This window comes from Sorex araneus, chromosome 5 (assembly GCF_027595985.1).
Source record: "Sorex araneus isolate mSorAra2 chromosome 5, mSorAra2.pri, whole genome shotgun sequence".
Classification (NCBI taxonomy): Eukaryota; Metazoa; Chordata; class Mammalia; order Eulipotyphla; family Soricidae; genus Sorex; species Sorex araneus.
Genome location: NC_073306.1, coordinates 195,425,477 through 195,445,105, shown reverse-complemented (window position 1 = coordinate 195,445,105; position 19,629 = coordinate 195,425,477). Strand labels below are relative to the sequence as shown.

Here is a 19,629-nt window from a genome sequence, read left to right as displayed (position 1 = left end):
TGGAGAGCCCGGCAAGCTACCGAGAGTATCCTGCCCACACAGCAGAGCCTGGCAAGCTCCCCGTGGCGTACTGGATATGCCAACTACAGTAACAATAACAGGTCTCATTCCCCTGGCCCTGTCTCAAATCGTTGGGAAAAAAAGAGTAAGGAGAGGCTGCTAAAATCTCAGGGCTGGGACGAATGGAGACATTACTGGTGCCCGCTTGAATAAATCGATGAACAAAGGGATAACAGTGACACTACAGTGATATATACGTCATCCCTAGAAAGAGAATACTAGGACTTTCCCTTCTGTGTATTTTCATCCTGCTTCTTCACAATCCGTGATGCCAAGTGAGGTCGTCAATAAATGAAATAAAACTGATGGGACAGAAGCAGGTCACTCTGCCATTTTTCTAGATCTTGCAGCTGCACATCACATCTGAGGGTGATCACCCCACACTCTGTTTGTTTACCCTGCTTGTGACATGCACAATGTCTCCCAGCTCTCTGATCATCCTTGACTTCAAGTTCGTCAAAGAAGTCACGCTTCATCGTCACGCTCAGAAACCGGGCAGTGACTGTGGAGCGCGGCCTGGTCGGGACGTGGCATTCTACCCTCTTCTCAGCACTGTTGATGCCTGACAGCAAGAGGCCAGACAGCCACAGAAAAATGTGTCAACACAGAAACATCGCAAAGAGCGAACACTTTTTTTTTATTTGCCCCGTACCTGCCCCCTAACTGACACTTTCTTTAACCTTGTGAAACAACATCTAACATAAAATTTACCTCTGAATCATTTGCCACTGGATAGTTCAGTAGTGAGTATTCAGAGATCTACTCACAGATGTCCAGAACTTTCGTGCCGTCCTGTCCATTCAAGTTGCAATGAAAAAACCATCACAAGAAGGGCACTTACAGATAACAGAAATGTGCTGCCGAGGTACTTAAGGCTAAAAGCGCGAGATCAGAGTGCCACGATGGTTCAGGGAGGATTTTCTTTCGGCTTCAAGCTTAACACTCTTGGGACTGGAGCGATAGCACAGCATATAGGGCGTTTGCCTTGCACGCAGCCGACCCGGGTTCGATTCCCAGCATCCCATATGGACCCACAGCACTGCCAGGAGTAATTCCTGAGTGCACAGACAGGAGTAACCCCCGTGCATCACTGGGTATGATCCCAAAAGCAAAAAAACAAACAAATCAAGCTTAACACTATTTCCTCACAGGGAAGAATGTGTTAAGGAACTTTAAATGGGATCACTTATAAGAGTACAAAGCCCATGTATGAGGGTCTTATTCTGCTGCCTAATGACCTTCCAAATCACCCACCTACAGCCATCAGAAACTTTGAACATTAATATATCAATATAGAGTCTGAGGATATCGTGCAAGTGGTACAGCACATATCTAGCATGTATATAAAATGGCTATAATTTTTATCATAATCTTCATAGTAATTTACATTACTATAAATCTGGTAATAGTTATTGATTCTAACCTCAAAATACAATGATACATGCCTATAACTGTCACTGTATCACTGTCATCCCATTGCTCATCGATTTGCTTGAGCGGGCACCAGTAATGTCTCTATTCGTCCCTATCACATTCAGGGTCATGGGAATGAGGTGAATTATTGTTACTCCTTTGGGCATATCAAATATGCCACTGGTAGCTTGCCAGACTCTGCTGTGTGAAATTCTGCATCACTCTCTTCCAGGAGTTTTGTTTTATAGCCTCTGGATCTTGGCTGTTGAGATTACATGGCGCCAGTATGTGGTGTGACTGCCAAGCTCCTGGAAAACTGGGGATCTGGTTGGAGGAGACTCAGTCCCGATCCGAGCAGGCTTGGAGATCTCAGCCACAAGTCCCGCATACCTGGGTTCCTCTATCGGTTTCTTCATGGCTGAGGCTCATCCAAGCATGTGGAGAGTGGCTTTGAACATGGCTGAGGTTGGGTTCTGGAGGTTTTTGGCTGCCAGGGCTCTACAGGTGAGGGAAGTTCAAGTCACCCCCCTCTGAGGGGGGCTTGGTGAAGACAGCCTGGTGCAGGGACAGAAGATTCTGTATATATCTATAATATTTGATAATTTTATATTTCTATATTTCTATAAAAATATTTCTATATATTTTACATTTGCATTTCTATATAATTTATAGAAATATTTTATATATTTCATTTCTATATATTTCAAAATATTTCTATAATTTTATAGGGATACTGATCTCTGTTCCCAAAGATCAACTGTGAATTCGGGTAAGGACCCATAATTGGGACTGGAGAACTAGCACAGAGGTTAAGCTTTTGCCTTGCATGTGGCAGACTCAGATTCAATTCCTGGCACCTAATGGTCCCAAAGCACCTGCAGGAGCAACCCTTGAGCACAGTCAGAGTAGCCCCCAAGCACCACCATGTGTACCCCCCTAAAAAAAAGTCTCTTGTTTCACACTCATATATATCCGTTTTTTTATTTTGCAGTATTTCTTTAAATATCAAATTTTCTGCAATAAACTGCAATAAAGACTTTACTTAGAACATTTCTCATAAAACATTACCCTATTTACAAAAAAAACTAATCTACCAATATTTGGGAAAACAGCTACACTGCTTACTGAAGGAACCAAATACAAGCAAAGAATTCCTCTGTGCCCCATTTGTATTCTACCACATACTCCGAGTTGCTTCCCACAAAAGTGCTATCAAAGCACCTCATGTCTGAAAGTAAGCCAACTTACAAATGTGCAACTGAAACTGCCTTTTAAGGAAGAATTTCTTCTGATAAAAGCATCTAATAATAAGAAAGTCACAAGACTGATTTCAAATAAAATAGATCTAATCACTACCTTTCCAAGTGAAGATACTATGATTAAATAACAATGTTATTTTGTTAAACTAAGCAATTATTAGTTTTGATTGCTTCATTGCATTTTTCTGCTACTTCTCACAATGTACAAACAGTAGTTTTTAGAGGTGATATTCCAAAACTGATCAGTTCTCCTTTCCTTTCTGTCCAAATTTTAAGGAAATGACTAAAAATACTTCACTTTTCTATTTGGAGGGGTGGAAATCAACATTCTTAGGAAGGGTTACAGATTATATTTTTTCATATACCATAGTTATAGCAATATCATGAAATTTAAAGGTATGCTCAAATAACACACACATATACATACAAATTATATATAAAATATATGGGACTTCATGGGGTCCGAGCATTAAACCTAACTGGACTTCAGACCACAAGACTATGAAAATCCCTGCACTTAGTAGATGACTATAAGTTGATGCTTTCATATTATCTAGATCCCATATCCATGAGAGGACATCTAGAGTCTAACTCTGCTTTACCTTCTGAGGTGTTCACTTGCAAAGAAATAGCACATCAGACATAACCACCACTGAAGAACTCTTTATTAGCTGGTGAGACTCTCACAACATAGAGCTCCCAAAAAATATTCTGGCTCTTTTCTATTCCAAGGGTTGAGAACCCAAGGGATGGATAGTTTCTGCCATTTTCCACTGAGACTTCAAACAAACTGCATCTCTCCAGAGAGCTAATCAGTAGACATCCTGACGCTGGCAACACAAACAAGTCAGGAGTTGGTCTGGCCAATATGGCAACTCTCTGGGAGAGCACAGTAACCTCTGGGCCCTCCTACTTTCCTCACTGCCCCTCCTCAACTCCTTTGGGATTTACTAACTCCAACGCCAATCATCTCTAATATTCCACTGGACTCCAAGATCATGTTAAAGCTTAAAACAGAACCTGGAGCGATAGCACAGTGGGTAGGGCATTTGCCTTGCATGTGGCCGACCCGGGTTCGATTCCCAGAACCACCAGGAGTAATTCCTGAGTGCATGAGCCAGGAGTAATCCCTGTGCAATCTGGGTATGACCCCCAAAAAGAAAAAAGAAAATGCTTGAAACAGTTACTTCTTTATTAAAAGCACTTCCCAAAAAGTGTGAATTTTGACACCCCACCACCACCAAGTAAGCTCATCAACCAACCTAGTTCCAGAGACTTGTAAATGAATCTCGAAAGAGATCAACAAGTCACAAAAATTTCTCAAACACCCAGTCTGGCTGAGGCCTTTAAGGCATTTCAAAGTAGGGTGGGTCAGCTCCCACCCTAACAAAGCCCTGAAAGCCACTCCCACAACTCAAAGCCAACACCATGCCTCTGGCCGGACTGCCCAATTAACTATTTTGGATTTTCTGGAATGGTATCTCCAAACTCTCTAACACTGCCTAACAACCTAGGCAGCACACCAGGTTGGATGGAATGTAACACAAAAGTCAACCAATCTTGACTAACAAAAACATTAACACAGAAGGCTCTACTTTGCAACAACAGCTTAGTAAAGCCTCAGACAAGTTCTTAATGTCCCCATGGTGAAATACAATAATTTTCACAAATTTTCTTTTATAGAATGTGTGGAGAGGAACCCAGGTGTGTGGGACCCGGGGATGAGACCTCCAAGCCTGCTTGGATCAGGACTGGGCCTCTTCCGACCAGATCCCCCATTTTCCAGTAGGGAGGCGGTCACACCCAGAAACTGCCCTCGGCACAGTGCAATCCCATCAACGGCCAACATCCAGAGACTATTAAACCAAACTCGACATCTTATAGCCTAGTTCTCCCTCCCGGAGAACCTGGCAAGCTACCAAGAGTTTTCTGCCCACATGGGAGAGCCTGACAAGCTCCCCGTGGCATATTCATATGCCAAAACCAATAACAATGATGGGTCTCATTTCCCTAACCCTGAAAGAGCCACCAATGCGGCACCATTGGGAAGGACGAGTAAAGAGAGGCTTCTAAAAATCTCAGGGCTAGAACAATTGGAGAAGTTACTGAGACCACTCAAGAAAATCAATGATCAATGGGATGATGATGATGATGATGATGATGATGATGATGATGATGATGATGATGATGATGATTTCCTTTACATAAATATTTTTGGGGGGTTATCCTGTTAGCCGTTCGGTAGTAACAAGCAATATAAGATCAATTATTTGGGGCCTGCTATGGGGGCACCATTTTGAGAGGCAGTTGTAAGATGGAGACAGTGGTGAGGGAAGGTGACAGTGATGGTGAGATTAATGTTGGGATATTGAATGTCTGCAACAAATCATCATGAACAACTTTGTTCAGCAAAGTTGGACAACTCTGTAGGACATGGTGTGGGGAAATAAGTAAAATTCGAGGGGGAAGAATATGAATTGTTTTGCAACTGGAGTTTGTTCTCCTAGTTCTAAAATGTTTCCAAATTACTAAATGCTTCAGGAAATAATAGAATCTACTACTATTTCCAAGTAATAAACTTACTAATATTCAATATTCTATTTTTTAATTGTACTATGAAACAGTAAGCCAGGGGATTAATATGAAGCATGAAGTCTCTACAGGAGCATTTAAAATTTTTCCAAGAGTTCAACATTATTGCTTATTTGTCTCTCAACTCTATGATTGGAAACCAGGACAGCATTTTAAATGCTGGTGACCTTGAAAAAAAAAAAACATAAAAACCTCTAAAAATAAAAAAATTTAAAAAGCATTTCCAGGCTCTTCCATAATGGTTTCCTGGTAAATAGAAAGACATGCTTGCTATTCTACCCCCACAGGGGGATTGTGGCAATTAATTATTCAACATTTGGAAAGTGCTTTGGAGATAAGAAGCTAAGTGCTAAAAATCACCATCAATTTTCAAAAAACCACACTTAAAGTGAACTCACCAGGTTTATCACTGGAAACAGAATCATTAGTATAAGTTCACGTTTTCTTTTTCCATTTCACTTAGACCATTAGACCAAAAAGCCAACATTCACATGAAAACTTTCATATAGAAAGAGTCAACCTTTGAGCATTATCTGAGTAAAAAAGACAGTCCCTGAAATTCAGAAAAACTGTAAATTCTAACGTATCTTTACTGAAATTTATAATGATGGTTATTAGTATTCTTCCTCTTGTTTAAGATAATAAACAGTGACTTGATGGAATATTTCCTTTGCAAAACTTTGAAATTAAAATCTAAATAACATTTATGTATTAGCTATCATGTAAGTAAACATGCATTTAAGTGTCCATGGCCACATTACACATAGAATTTTAGATTAAAAAAATCTATGAAACTGACCTTGATCAAATCCCTAAATAAAAATAACAAGCTATTCTACTTAAATTTAAAAGTGTTATTACTATGTGTCCTCCTCCTTATCGACAAAATATTCTGTCATGAATTTACTTAAAATTCAAAACAATGACTCAAGACTAAGATTTTTTTGTCAAATAACTAAAACTCATATAAATATGTGTACAGTGGAATAGTATAGAGGTAAGCATATGGGACTTGCTTCTATTAGAAAAAAAAAATGAACATTTCTCTAAAAAGACAGGGTTTTTATGAACAGAAGCCACCCAAAGATGATTTAAAAATCATCTTTGATTTTAGAAACGGCCTGCTACAAGGTGAGCTTTTATCATTTTTGTTACCATCATTTTATGTCTTCGTGTCAACTTTAAATCTTTGTTTCTAGGAGAGGGTCCTCCCAATGGTGCTCGGGGCCCACTCCTAGTGATTCTCAGCCCAGCAGGCCAGGTAATGAGAGGGTGCTGCTGGAATCCACTTTAAATCCTTCTATCCATATTCACCTCTCCCAAGAATTTTCCTCTTTAAAGAAAATTTATATATATATTATATAAAATTTAAATATATACACATAAACATACACATATATCTGTATCTGTGGAAGTGAAACATTACTTAAATAAACATGACATATAAATTCTTAATAGCACTAAGGGGAAAAAAATAACGGTGTGCATATGTTATTTTGGATGTGTTTTTGTGTCCTAGGGCTAGATACCAAGGAGTGGAATTGCTGGGTCTTACTGGGTCTCTAGTCTTACTTTTCTGAAAACTCTCCATATTGTCTTCCGTAGGGATTGAACCAGACAAAATTCCTACCAGCAGTGGGTGAGAGTTCCTTTTCATCACATCCCCAGCTATACAAATTGTTTTATATATACATATGCATATGTATATATATATATATGTTTGTGTGCCATTATAACACTATTATTCATTGCAGCACTTAATACAATAGCTAGAATATGGAATCACCCTAGGTGCCCAACAACAGAAGGATGGATAATGAAAGTATGGTATATACACACAATGGAATATATATCCTTCGAAAGGAAGAAATTATGCAATTTGCTACAACTTTAGTGGAACTCGAAGATATCATGTGAAGTGAAGTAAATCAGAAGAAACCCAAATACTGGATGTTCTCACTAATCTCTGGGATGCAGAATTACAAGACTAAGAAAAGCAAGGTACCAAAGGGGGGACACCAAGACCACCCTGGTCCCTAAATTATAGAAACCGAGAAGGACAAGGAGGAAAGAGGCTAAAAGTGGGGGAATAAGAAGAGGTGCACAGAGGGTGACAGGGGTAGGAGCAAGGGCCTCAAGCAAACAGGTTTTTATAGAGGTATGGTATGAAAAAAATTAAATATATGTGTGTATGTTATACATATATGTATATATAAGAACCACAAAACCAACAAAATTTGAAAGAATGAGATCCAAATCTCAAAATGTACCTTTTTAAATTAACTTTTTAAGTTCTGAATTAAGGGATGATTAATGATAACATTCTTACATCACAGACAGGCTGGGGGGGCAGGAGAGAAACTGGGGAGGAGATTGGTAAAGGAAAGTTGAAAGTGGTGATGGGAGTGGTACCGGAACACTGTACACCTGAAGCTCAACTATAAGTAACTTTATAAATCATGGTGCCTCAATCTTAAAAAGTCAGATGATAAACAAAATAAAATTTTGTCCCAAAAAATGGGGGGTGGGGGGTGGAACTCACTCATTGCTGAGGACAAATGATTTCTATTATGTGCTTGACCCACATAACAAATTTAACTATGGGATTCTGAGTGGAACCCACAAACCGTTCAAGTAAAAGAAAGAAAAGTAAATATCAAAGCAGTCAAAAATTGATTGATCAACTAAGCTTGACATTATATTGGTCATAAAATCTTCACATTGTATGAAGATTATATCATCTTCACCCTCTACAGTTCCTAATGGATTTTTGATCTGTAGATAAAGTATTTTTCATGGCTCACTTCTTGCATCTCATTTGCCATAAGGAAATTAAAAATAACTAGAAGCAACTGAAAACTGAATATGAACGTGGGCTCAAGGAAGGCCTTTAAAAAGTAATTATTTCAGGGTTGGAGCAATAGTACAGCAGGTAGGGCATTTGCCTTGTATGCGGTCAATGCAGGTTCGATTCCCAGCATCCCACATGGTTCCCTGAGCACCGCCAGGAGTACTTCCTGAGTGCAAAGCCAATAGTAACCCCTGTAAATCACCAGGTGTGACCCAAAAAAGCAAAAATAATAATAATAATAATTATTATTATTATTATATCGGGCTGGAGCAATAGTCTTGAGAGGATGGCATTTACCTTGCACACAGCATCCTATATCAAATCCTGGGATTTGATTCCCAGCATCCTATATGGTCCCTCGAGCACTGCCAGGAATAATTCCTGAGTGCAGAGAGCAGAGACAGAAGTAACCCTTGAACATGATGGGCATGACCCCCAAAAATATTATTATAATAATTATTATTATTATTATTATTTCTCCCAGCAGCCTCAACACCCGATCTGTGCCATACTAAAGGCCCACAGCACAGCTCCTTCATGACCTTCTTCTCGCTCCACCACGTGGGGAGGCTCACCTCCAGCGGATATCACCGGGCCTAGTCCCAAAGGGAGGCAGAGCCCCTCCCTCCCGAGTGGGTGCCAGCAGCCTTCACACCCTACCTTGTCATATGAAGGGCTCAAGCCACAGCTCCTGATGCTCACAGCCCCACGACAGATCTACTCAACAGATCTGCTCGCAGAGAAGAACGAGAGCAACCTCTCACTAATCCCTCAGCACTGTCGAGGGAGTTAACTACAAACACTGACCTCCAGCACAGCAAGAGCACTAGAAAAATAATGGGAGAACATGTAGGAATCCACCAAGCTCAATGAGTAAAAACATCAGTAAATCAACAGTGCTTTTAGTGACACTATGGTGAGGATGATCATTGAGTTCAAAGAAATGACAGCACAGGTAGTCAGCAAAGCCCAAGGAAGAATGAGAATTAAAATTTTTTTTAAAATCTACTAACCAGAAATGACAGAACTGCATATGGTAGGCGATATAAAAAAGTCAAACTTTTGCTCAGTAGCTGAACAAAAGATTGAGGAACTCCAAGAAGAGAAAGAGGAAAACACTTGGAACAGCAGAAGATGGAAAAATAGTCTAAAAAGAAATGAATATCACACCAGAGAGCTATAAGATGAGTCCAAGAGGAACAATATAAAAAACATTGGAGTCCCTGAAGAACAGGAAAGAAAATATGGTGACGATACAAATTGCCAAAGAAATCATTAGTAAGAATTCCCTGGAGTTGAGGATTACAGGCACTGAGATTCAAGAAGCAAGAAGCCCGGGGATCCCAGTGAAAATAGACCCAATTAGAAAAACTACTAGACATACTGTACTTAAAATGACAACATCCAAAAGTAGAAACAGAATACTGAAAGCAGCAAGATCAAGAAAGAAACTTATATGCAAAGGAACGCCCATAAGATGAACAGCAGATCTATCAAATGACCTTCTATGGAACCAGAAGAATATGGAAAGATACAGTACAAAAACTCAATAAAATGAAAACCTTACCAAGAATACTCTACCCAGCTCTATTATCATTTGGATTTGAAGGAAAGGAATTGTGCAGAGCTTTGTGGACAGGCAACAGCTTAGATAATTCATAGCCTAGAAACCAGTTTTGCAAGAAGCTTTAAAAGAACTCCTCCACAAGACAGGAGAAACTTCCTATCGTATGGCATTGAGTATGGCTCTCACTAACAGTGCATATGGTTGCCCTCTACTACATTAAGAAACGTTAAAAACATACAGGACTGGAGCAATAGCACAGCAGGTAGGGCGTTTGCCTGCACGCAGCCGACCAGGGTTCGAATCCCAGCATCCCATAAGTACCGCCAGGAGTAATTCCTGAGTGCAGAGCCAGGAATAACCCCTGTGCATCACCAGGTGTGACCCAAAAACCAAAAAACAAAACAACAACAACAACAAAAAATATATACAGCAATTAATCATCACAAATTAATTTTTATTGATTTACTTTCTGATAACTCTCTTTGCTTTTTTTTAGGGATTTTTTTTTTGGGTGGGAACCAAGTAATATGAAATAAAGTTACTTGTGATATATCTGCCAAGGGCAGGGAAGCTTCATTTATGGCAGAAAGAACGGATGATTACTGCAATAAGCCCAAGCACTATATAAAATTTAATGTAATATGTTTTAGATGCAGAGTTGAAAACTTAGTCATGTAAATGAGAATAGGCAGTATAGTATATTCCATTGAATGGTCTGTATTTACACAGGTTAAAATCATATAGCAATCAATCACTACAAACTGACTTTTGTTGATTAACTTTTGTCAGCACAAGTAATATGAAATAAATTTATTATATACCTGCCAAGGGGGCAGGCTGAAGGGTGGCAGGGAACCTGGGGACACTGACAGAAGTAAGGGGACTTTGGTGGTGGGATTGGTGTTGGAACATCGCATTCCTGAAACAACTCTATTATGAACAACTTTGTAAATCATGGTGTCTCAATCTTAAAAAATTATAATGTTAACAAATAACTATTTCAAAGGAAGTGTGTTAGTTTACCCTCCCCTGTTCTGTTGGCTTTATTAGGGCATACCAATAGGATACTGATACAAACAGAAGGAAATAGCAGTATTATGTATATTAAGAAGTACTTTGTGTAACACATTTTTCATTATCTCTGCTTTAAATGTTCACAGGAAAATCAGTTCATTCCTTAAAAATTAAGCAATATGATAGGGTTGCCATATTTTTAGGAAGGAAAGAGAAAAGGAGCAAGGAAGTCGTTTCAAATTAAATGTTTTCCATCCATTTGAATATGAAAGAGCTAAAAACTGTCTAAAGAAATTAGCTATGTCCCCAAGTGAATGAGAAATGAATTGGCAGAGACTGAGCCTCCATGAGAACATTACTTTGAATCAAAACCAAATTTCTAAAACACTCCAGGTGATCTGCTCTATATTTATTAAATTTAAATACTAAAATAATGAAAAGAATGATTCGGAACGGTTTTTATAAAGCAATTTAATTAAAGGGTAATGGTAAACTTATTGGTTGTGTGTTGTAATGTTAATTTTGTGCATATAAATTAAGTCCTGTTTTTAACTAGAGTGTAAGCGTTCTATGTTTTAGGAGGGCAGGGTTGCACATCCAGTGTGCCCCCAAATGCCAATAACCCTTCATTTCAGTCTCTCAGCTGCCACCACGTGGCATTTTGACTCTTGATCAGTCTCCTTGGTGTTTTCCCAAAGACGTTGAGCCAAGTTATATTTCCATTATCATTGAATGAGGATTCCTTTTTCTTCACATCCCCATCAACACTTGTCATTTCCTGAGAGGTTTGATATGTGGTTATCCTCACAGATGTGAAAAAATATCTCATTACCGGTTTGATTTACATTTGGTAGAATTTAATCAAACCACCTTGACCTGGCCTTTTTTTCATTGGGGGGTGGGGGGTTGCGGGGGCGGTGGTGGGGAACAGGTGGTTGTCTTCTGACTATTTCCATTTTCTTGCTTCTAATCTTAACAAGTTTTCTATTTCCTCCTGATTCTGTTTGGGGGACATTATAGAAAATTCTAAAAAAAAAAAAAGTTCAATTTACTGGCATAAAGTTGTTCACAGTTGTTCAAATGCTCCTTTGCATTTCTATGGTACCTACTGTGAATCTCCCTTTCATTTCTGATTCTATTTATTAGGGTTTTTCTCATCTTTCCACCTGAGTCTAACTGAGGATTTGTCAATTGTCTACATCCTTTAAATGTAGTAGTACTTGGTTTGATTGTCATTTGTGTTACAGTTTTTTTTATTTCATTTGTTTCCACTAAAATCATTCTCATATCTTTTCTTCTACTGACTTTGGGTACCATTTTTCTTCATTTTCTAGTAGGAGAAATTAATTTCAATACATTCTTAAGAAAGAAGATAGCCATGTACAATTCCTTATGGGATGTGTATATCAAAAACATTCTCAGACAATTTTTTAGACACTTTATAAAGCTTCATTTATCAGAAAAATTCGTTTAGAGTGAATATTTCATATTTTAATGACAACAGATATCTACAACACTCCTGCAATTAGACAGAGATTCACAACTTCCCAGAATTGGGTTCCTCCAAATATTATTTCTGGGCTGGAGCGATAGTACATAAGGCAGGACACTCGCCTTGTACACAGCTGACCCAGGTTCAATCTGCAAATCCCATATGGTTCCCCAAACCCTCCAGAAGTGATCCCTGAACACAGAACCAGGAGAAAGCCCCGAGCACTGACAGGACAATTACTTTTCCTTTTTTAATTCCAAGACCGTGCAAGCCATAGTGTCTAGTACGGTTCAGGCAGTGACACTGCCACCTTAGTACTTCAGCTAGTTTTCAGTCAGTTCCCACATCTGGCATCAGTTTGAAGTCCGGTTCATATGCACTACCATGTTTTTCTTGATGGCCTATGTTTACAAAAGTGTTATTCCAACCCCTATAGTAGGGTCTTTCCATCATAAAAAACAAAAGCTGTAGGTTAAACTCGTGTTTAACCTACATTGTCCTTCCTAACTTGCCAATTCATGATCATGATATTACATCTAAAGAAGTTATCTAAAATAGTTACATAAATAAAGAAATTATCTAAAAGTTATATAAATAACATCTTCGGTAAAGTGCCTAAATTTTTACTTAAGTCAATATGAAATACTTAATTTAGCTCATGCAAAATACTTAGATAAAATATTCTAACATGTAGCTAAAACATAGAGTATTTACATAATAAGAGTCTATGTTTTATTACTAGAGATAGATATAAACCTGCACAAAATAAACTATATTTAATTTAGCTGAAAAAGCTATTTCACATGAGTGCAGTTATCTCAAATGAACACAGAACTAAAGGTGTTGGCTTCAACTAAGAAATAACACTCAACTTTATTTTATCTAATACCAAACTATAGATTTAATTCAGAGAACTTTTACAAGGAAGTGTAAATATCTAATCAACTAATAAACTTAAGTATAACAATGAGCTTCTAGTCAAAGCCCACAGCTGAGAGAAGACAGGCAGACGCAGGTAAACTTTGTAGGAAAAGTCATCGGGTCAGACACACAATCCTGAAGGCCAGCATTCAGCGACATCAAAGGGAAAAATATTCTACAAAATAACAAGTGACTTAAACAAAGTGCGATGAGACAGAGAGAGAGAATACCATCCAAAAGAGTAGATCTGTTTAGCAAACATGTCCATATTCCCCTGTAAACTGCATAAATACTTCTATCTAAAGATTTGCTCTGGACTTTCTCTTCTTAAAGAAACCAGTTTCAATATCATAAATGTTAACATTTTCATAACCATGCTAACTAAACTATAACAAATACGTTAAATTATAAAAAAAAAAAGAAGCCAGCTTCTCCTCTTGGCTTGAAATGGTCACATAAATGGTCACATAAATATATGCTAAATATATTTCTCTATTGTTAGTTTTTAGACTTGCCTCCAAGTTTCTAGATTTGTTGTAGTGGCATTTACAAGATTATAAACATAGGTGAGGTTTTTCAGATGACATTGCTGTTGATTAAGGCACTCACTTTGATTTCTAACTGTTCTCCTAAAGAAACATTCCTCTATTTCATGACAAGTAGTTCATTTCTCTAGTAGTGTCTGCCCAACGGTATAAGATCAAACCTTCATGGGAGCATTCTATGTAAGATTACCTAGGTTCAGAACATGGACGGATATAAACATTTGCACTAAAAAAACATCCTACTAGGTAATAATTGGCTGGGGTGACAGCACAGAGGGTAAGGCATTTGCCTTGCACGTGGCCGACCTGGGTTCGGTTCCTCCAGCCCTCTCAGAGTGCCCGGCAAGCTCCCGAGAGTATCTCACCCACACAGTAGAGCCTGGCAAGCTCCCCATAGCATATTCGATATGCCAAAAACAGTAACAACAAGTCTCACAATGGAGACGTTACTGGTGCCCATTCAGCAAATTGATGAGCAACGGGATGATAGAGACAGTGATTAGGTAATAATTAAACTCAAATGAGGTAATAATTAAACTCAAATGCCTGGTTCAAATATAATAGTTTATCAATATAGTAGAGATTAATGAAACACTGGGATTTCACTAGAAATACTGTATATATCATAGATAAAACATCTTTTCTAATTATGTCATATTGTACATTCACATATATTATAGATGCAAAGTTTGGGGCTGGAGCGATAGCATAGCAGGTAGGGCGTTTGCCTTGCACACAGCCAACCAGGTTCGATTCCCAGCATCCCATATGGTCCCCCGAGCACCGCCAGGAGTAATGCCTGAGTGCAGAGCCAGGAGTAACCCCTGTGCATCGCCGGGTGTGACCCAAAAAAGCAAAAAATAAATAAAAATAAAAATAATCAGATGCAAAGTTTATAAGACAAACAATATATACCTAAGATATTGATAGGTAGATGGATAAAGACACTGAAAGAATTCAATATTATTCTCACCTTTATAAACAACTCAGTTCTACAATGGTGCCCTAATACCAGCACCATAAAGGAATTCTATTTACCTTATATTTGTGTTACATACTTCCAAAATTTTATTAGAATATTCTGGATTTAAGATCCTGAATTCACTGTTATTAATTTTTTTAAAAAAACTGGTTTAAATAAAAGCAAAAATCAAGTTCACTGGTGTGAGTAAAGAAGTCAGTGCAAACCTCCCTTGCCTAACACTGGGCACTTTTCCAACTGAAACCCCCGGAACACTTAGGTGAGCCTAATTCCGATTCCTTAAAGGACCTACAGTATAAGTCAGAGCTAATTAGTAAGCATTTCTTCAGAGAAAGCATTTTTTTAAATATAATTCCTTGTCAATCTGTTTGGGTAAATGCCTTTTTAGATCTTTCATGCTCACTGAAGGAGGCCTGGGTGAATGCGCTGTAAAAAAAAAAAAATTACTATATTTTCACAATTTCCTCTGAGCCTACAATTACTTCAAAATTAAAAGTTTTTTTTTTTTTTTTGCTTTTTGGGTCACACCCAGCGATGCTCAGGGGTTACTCCTGGCTTTGCACTCAGGAATTACTCCTGGCAGTGCTTGGGGGACCATATGGGATGCCGGAGATCGAACCCGGGTCGGCCGCGTGCAAGGCAAACGCCCTACCCGCTGTGCTATCGCTCCGGCCCCAAAAGTTCTTTTTTTTAAAGATGTTAAAATCTGGGCTATGGGGCTGGTTCGGCAGCAAATGCCTATCTCACAAGTGTAGGTCCATGAAAACTCTCCCAGGGGGTGGGTCAGCAGCGAAGCGCCCATCTCACAAGTGTGGGCCCCTGAGAGTGCTCCCCACTGCCTTGCACACGGCCCGCAGCAGTGCTCCAGCACCGTCACACGCATGCGAGCGAGCGCTACACCAGGAGAAAACACAGCAATTAAGGATGTGGAGACACACTCGGCAACCGAATAGGCAACCCCAGTCATTGCACCAAAGGCAGCAAAAGCAGGGGAGGGGAGGGGGAGAGAAGGGGAGGTGGGAGAAGGGAAGGGGAGGAGGAGAGGGGAGAGGGCAGGGGAGGGGGTGGGAGGAGTATCAAACGTCTTTTAATCTCACAAATGTACTTTCCAATTAAAAAAGAAAACTATCCAGTTTAGGAAACTGATGCCCCTCCCCCCACCAAAAAATGTGATTCTATCAAAATAGAAAGGTGAGGTAATTTTTCCAAGAAATTATCACATCTCAAGCCCTAGTAACAAAAGAGTTTTCCAAAAAGTTACTCCAAACTTCATGAGAACAAATTCCACAATAACTGAGAGATGTAAGGGCGACGATTGGAGCCACTAGAGGAATCTCTCTGAGGAGAAAGGGAGTTTAGATCAAGTTGGATAGAATGAATGGGTAACTCTAGCCTCTTTCGATTTTTTTCTGTATTATTCTATTAAATAAATATTTTCCCTATAGAATATGCTAGCCATTTGTGAGGAGCACAAAAGATAGTTTGTAAGACACAGTTTTACACTTCGGAAGCACAAAATACAGGAGGATAACATGAATATACATGGAAAATTAAATCGGAGTGCAGAGCAATAAGCAGAAAATGACCAAAGTGTAGAAATCACTGCCCAAAATTTTGGTAGAAAAATAACATATGAGTATTTGAACTGTTTTCTTCTGATGCTTTTTTGGATGAATGTTTTTGTTCATTGCCTGATGTATTCCTCAAGCAAACTGACCGGATCTCATTTGTCTAAATCTCTGAGCCATTCCCTATGTGCCCTGTCTCTCCTTCCCCGGCAAAGGAGCTCGGCGTGTGAAAGCGCAACCATGAGCGCTGAGTGCTTCTGCTTCAACTGTTGACGCTCGGCCATTTCCTAAAGCAGAACTGAGCAATCTCTCCACCGGGAGGCCCTTCTCTGCTAGCCTCAGGAGAGCTCCTCTCGAAGGGTGGTCTCCGGAAGTCAAAGGAATAAAGGAATTTTCAAAGCAGTTGTACTGTGAGGTCTTGCAGTGGCCACAGTCACCAGGCAAGCGGCAACCAGAGGTTTCGGGAGTAAGTGCAGTCACCAACACTCAAAGTCTGAAGGTGTGACTGATCTCACTCAGAAGATCTTATCCTCCGTCACAGCAAACACATCTCACCAACTAAGGCTTTCAGGACTTCATTCAGGGTCCTGCTGGGTTAGAGGCACAGCAACAATAGGAAATATACAAAACAAGAGGGAAATTCCCAGGGGCTGAGGATACAGCTCAAAGGGCTGGAGCAAGCTTTGCCTGTGGAGGGCCTGGAGGGCCTGGTTCCATCCCAACACTGCATGGTTGTGATGGATCCACCCAAAATCTACCAGGCGTGACCTGTAAGAAGCACCTCGGAAGCAGTCTAGCAGTCTCTGAGCATCAGTAAGGGAGGAAGAGAGGAAGGAAGAGGAAGATGAAAAGGAGGAGGAAGAAGAAGGAAAAGGAGGAAAAAGAAGAGGAGGAGGAGGAGGAAGAGGAGGAGGAAGAAGAGGAAGAAAAGGGAGGAGAAGGAGGAGGAGGAAGAAGGAAAGGAAGAAAAAGAAAGAAGGAAGAAGAAGGAAGAGGAAGAAGAAGGAGGAGGAGGAGGAAGAAGAAGAAGAAAAGGGAGAAGCAGGAGGAAGAAGAAAAGGAAGAAAAAGAAAAAAGGAAGAAGAAGGAAGAGGAAGAAGAAGAAGGAGGAGGAGGGAAGAAGGAAGAAGAGGAAGAGGAAGAAGAAGGAGGAGGGAAGAAGAAGAAGGAAGAAGAGGAAGGGGAAGGAGAAGGAGGAGGAGGAGGAGGAGGAGGAGGAGGAGGAGGAGGAGAGGAGGAGGAGATTTCCAGCAAGTCATTTAGATAACAGACTTCCATGCTAAAGCACAAACAAAAAAAAAAATTGAAGTGCAAATCCCATTCCCAGGGAAGTCAGCCGAGCCATGAATGTCTGTCATGATCCTATTTAAAACCTTGCCGTTCCCTAAGTCCATAACACCCCATTCGGGTGGACAACAAATGGACAAGAGAGTCGCCTTGCTTCCAGCAAATAATATAGTAAAACCAGATATGTCTGGATTTATTAAAACAGACCAGTTAAACTTTTCATGGCACTGACATCACCCGAAAATGAGGTTTTTCTGGCATTCACTATTTCTTTCAACAGCCATTCCTCAAGCTTCCTATTTCCTTAACATTTGTTTTAGTTCTCCATAGCATTGTGTCTGCAATAGAAAACAAACACTGTTCACTATACCAGGTTATTCTACTTCTCACCATCCCCTAAGGCATCCACACTGGGGTCACACACATGAGGAATGGTGCCTAAAATGTAGAGACAGGTTATTCTGAACAGGTGTTGTGTTTAGGCCTCCAGTGTACTTAAATGATCAGAGGCAACCAACCGAGATTACCACCAGCTTTCTAATAAAGAATAAGACCAGAGGGATTGGGAAGACAGGGGTCAGGGATGGGGGCCCAGAAGCACCACTGGGGTGGCCCAGCTGGGCACCACAAGACCCAAGTTGCACTGCAATTGGCTACAAGCTGGGAGTGGCCCCGGGGCCCCTAAGCGCCCCTTAAAAGCCAAAACAGACAGGGGCTAGGGAGATAGTCCAGCTGGTACGGTGCACAGGGCTTTACACTTGGCCGACCTGGATTCCATCCCCAGCACCTCATACGGTCTCCCGAGCACCGCCAGAAGAGATTCCTGAGTGCAGAGACCAGAGGAATCCCTGAGCATTACCAGGTGTCACCCAAAATCAAAAAGAAGCCAGAAAAAGCAAAAGGAAAACAGGGCCAGGAGATGGCGCAAAGGACTAGAGTGTCTTCTTCGCACCTGATTTCGTCTTTGCATAAGGTTCCGTTCTTGGGCCCGACATAGTTCCTCAGCACCACCGGAAACAACCCCTGAGCCCATATTGGGAGCACCATATTGGGAGTATTCCTGACAAGGCCTAATGTGACCCAAAAAAAGAGAAAAAGAAAAAGGAATTTAAATGCAAGAATAAAGAAAAGGAAAATCAGCCTCTGGGCTAAAAAAGAAAAAAAGGTCTAATTAGATTTCCACATCGAAATCTGAGTTCCAAGTACCTTGATTTGCAAATGGATAATTACCAATAATTCTCAAAAAAATTATGCAAATTTGAATTCTATTTTATTTTAAAATAAATAAAAGACATTAAGCCTCTTCACAAATAAAAGAATAACAGGTTCACAAAGTCAAACCAATTATTGTGCCACAGACCTTACAAACTACTATGAATTGTTGCTTTACACAAATCTTTATAAGGTATATGTTACAAATATGCTTTTGATAATATCATCGACATATATGAGACATGTCCCACCCATACTAAGCAGAAAAGGTTCTCTGTTTTCAACTATTAATCACTCTTAAGCATTCAATTTCACATGAAACAGGTTTCCACGGTACTGGCATTGGAGAACACACTACAGAATAAACCTAGGGATTTGTTCACCAGTGTTCTAATTACAAAAGCTAAAAATATTCAATGTGTAAGCTTTGGGGATGCCCCCCCACACACAAAGGGTGAATAGCAGTGTAATAATTTTCAAGGGTTCTCCAGCTTCTGTGTGTGTTACTTAGGGACATAAACTTGATCGGAACTATACAGTGAAATGGGTAATCTCAAAGTTCTAGCCTTTAAACTCAATTTTCGAGCTGATGCTTATTAAACTCTGTCTGTGGCTTACATCAGCAACAGAAAGCAAAAGTCAGAAAGGGAAATCAGTAAAGCAGTTTGAATAGGCGGAATAACATCTCCAGAAAGATGCTTAAATGTGTTGTTCACTTACTCAGTCAAAAACTTATTAATATGTCAAGAACTGTGCTCGGGGAGCCAAAATATACTTCAGCACTTGCCTTGCACAAGGCCAACTCAGCTTTCATCCCCAGTACCCCAAACAAAAACTTACAAATTGTGGAGGTTGGGGGGAAAGGA

General features: G+C 39.8%; 2 protein-coding genes across 2 annotated transcripts in view; both read right to left on the bottom strand.

Moving 5' to 3' along the window:
* Window positions 1-19,629, bottom strand: part of SLC4A4 (solute carrier family 4 member 4) — a 389,797-nt gene that overhangs the window by 357,615 nt on the left and 12,553 nt on the right. The gene's annotated exons all lie outside the window — the stretch shown is intronic.
* LOC129405055 (40S ribosomal protein S15a-like) lies at window positions 345-18,546 on the bottom strand. The gene is made up of 2 exons (XM_055140014.1): window positions 18,504-18,546; window positions 345-622 (listed from the first exon to the last, which is right to left on the bottom strand). Exons 1-2 carry the CDS (start codon window positions 18,544-18,546, stop codon window positions 345-347), a joined length of 321 nt encoding a protein of 106 aa, XP_054995989.1.

What these genes read in the sequence shown, in the direction of transcription:
- LOC129405055 (XM_055140014.1), bottom strand. Translation starts at nt 18,546, where the DNA reads ATGTCGGGCCCAAGAACGGAACCTTATGCAAAGACGAAATCAG. An exon ending in TTATGCAAAGACGAAATCAG is followed by an intron (nt 623 to 18,503) that starts GTGCGAAGAAGA and finishes TCTTGCTGTCAG; the next exon opens with GCATCAACAGTGCTGAGAAG.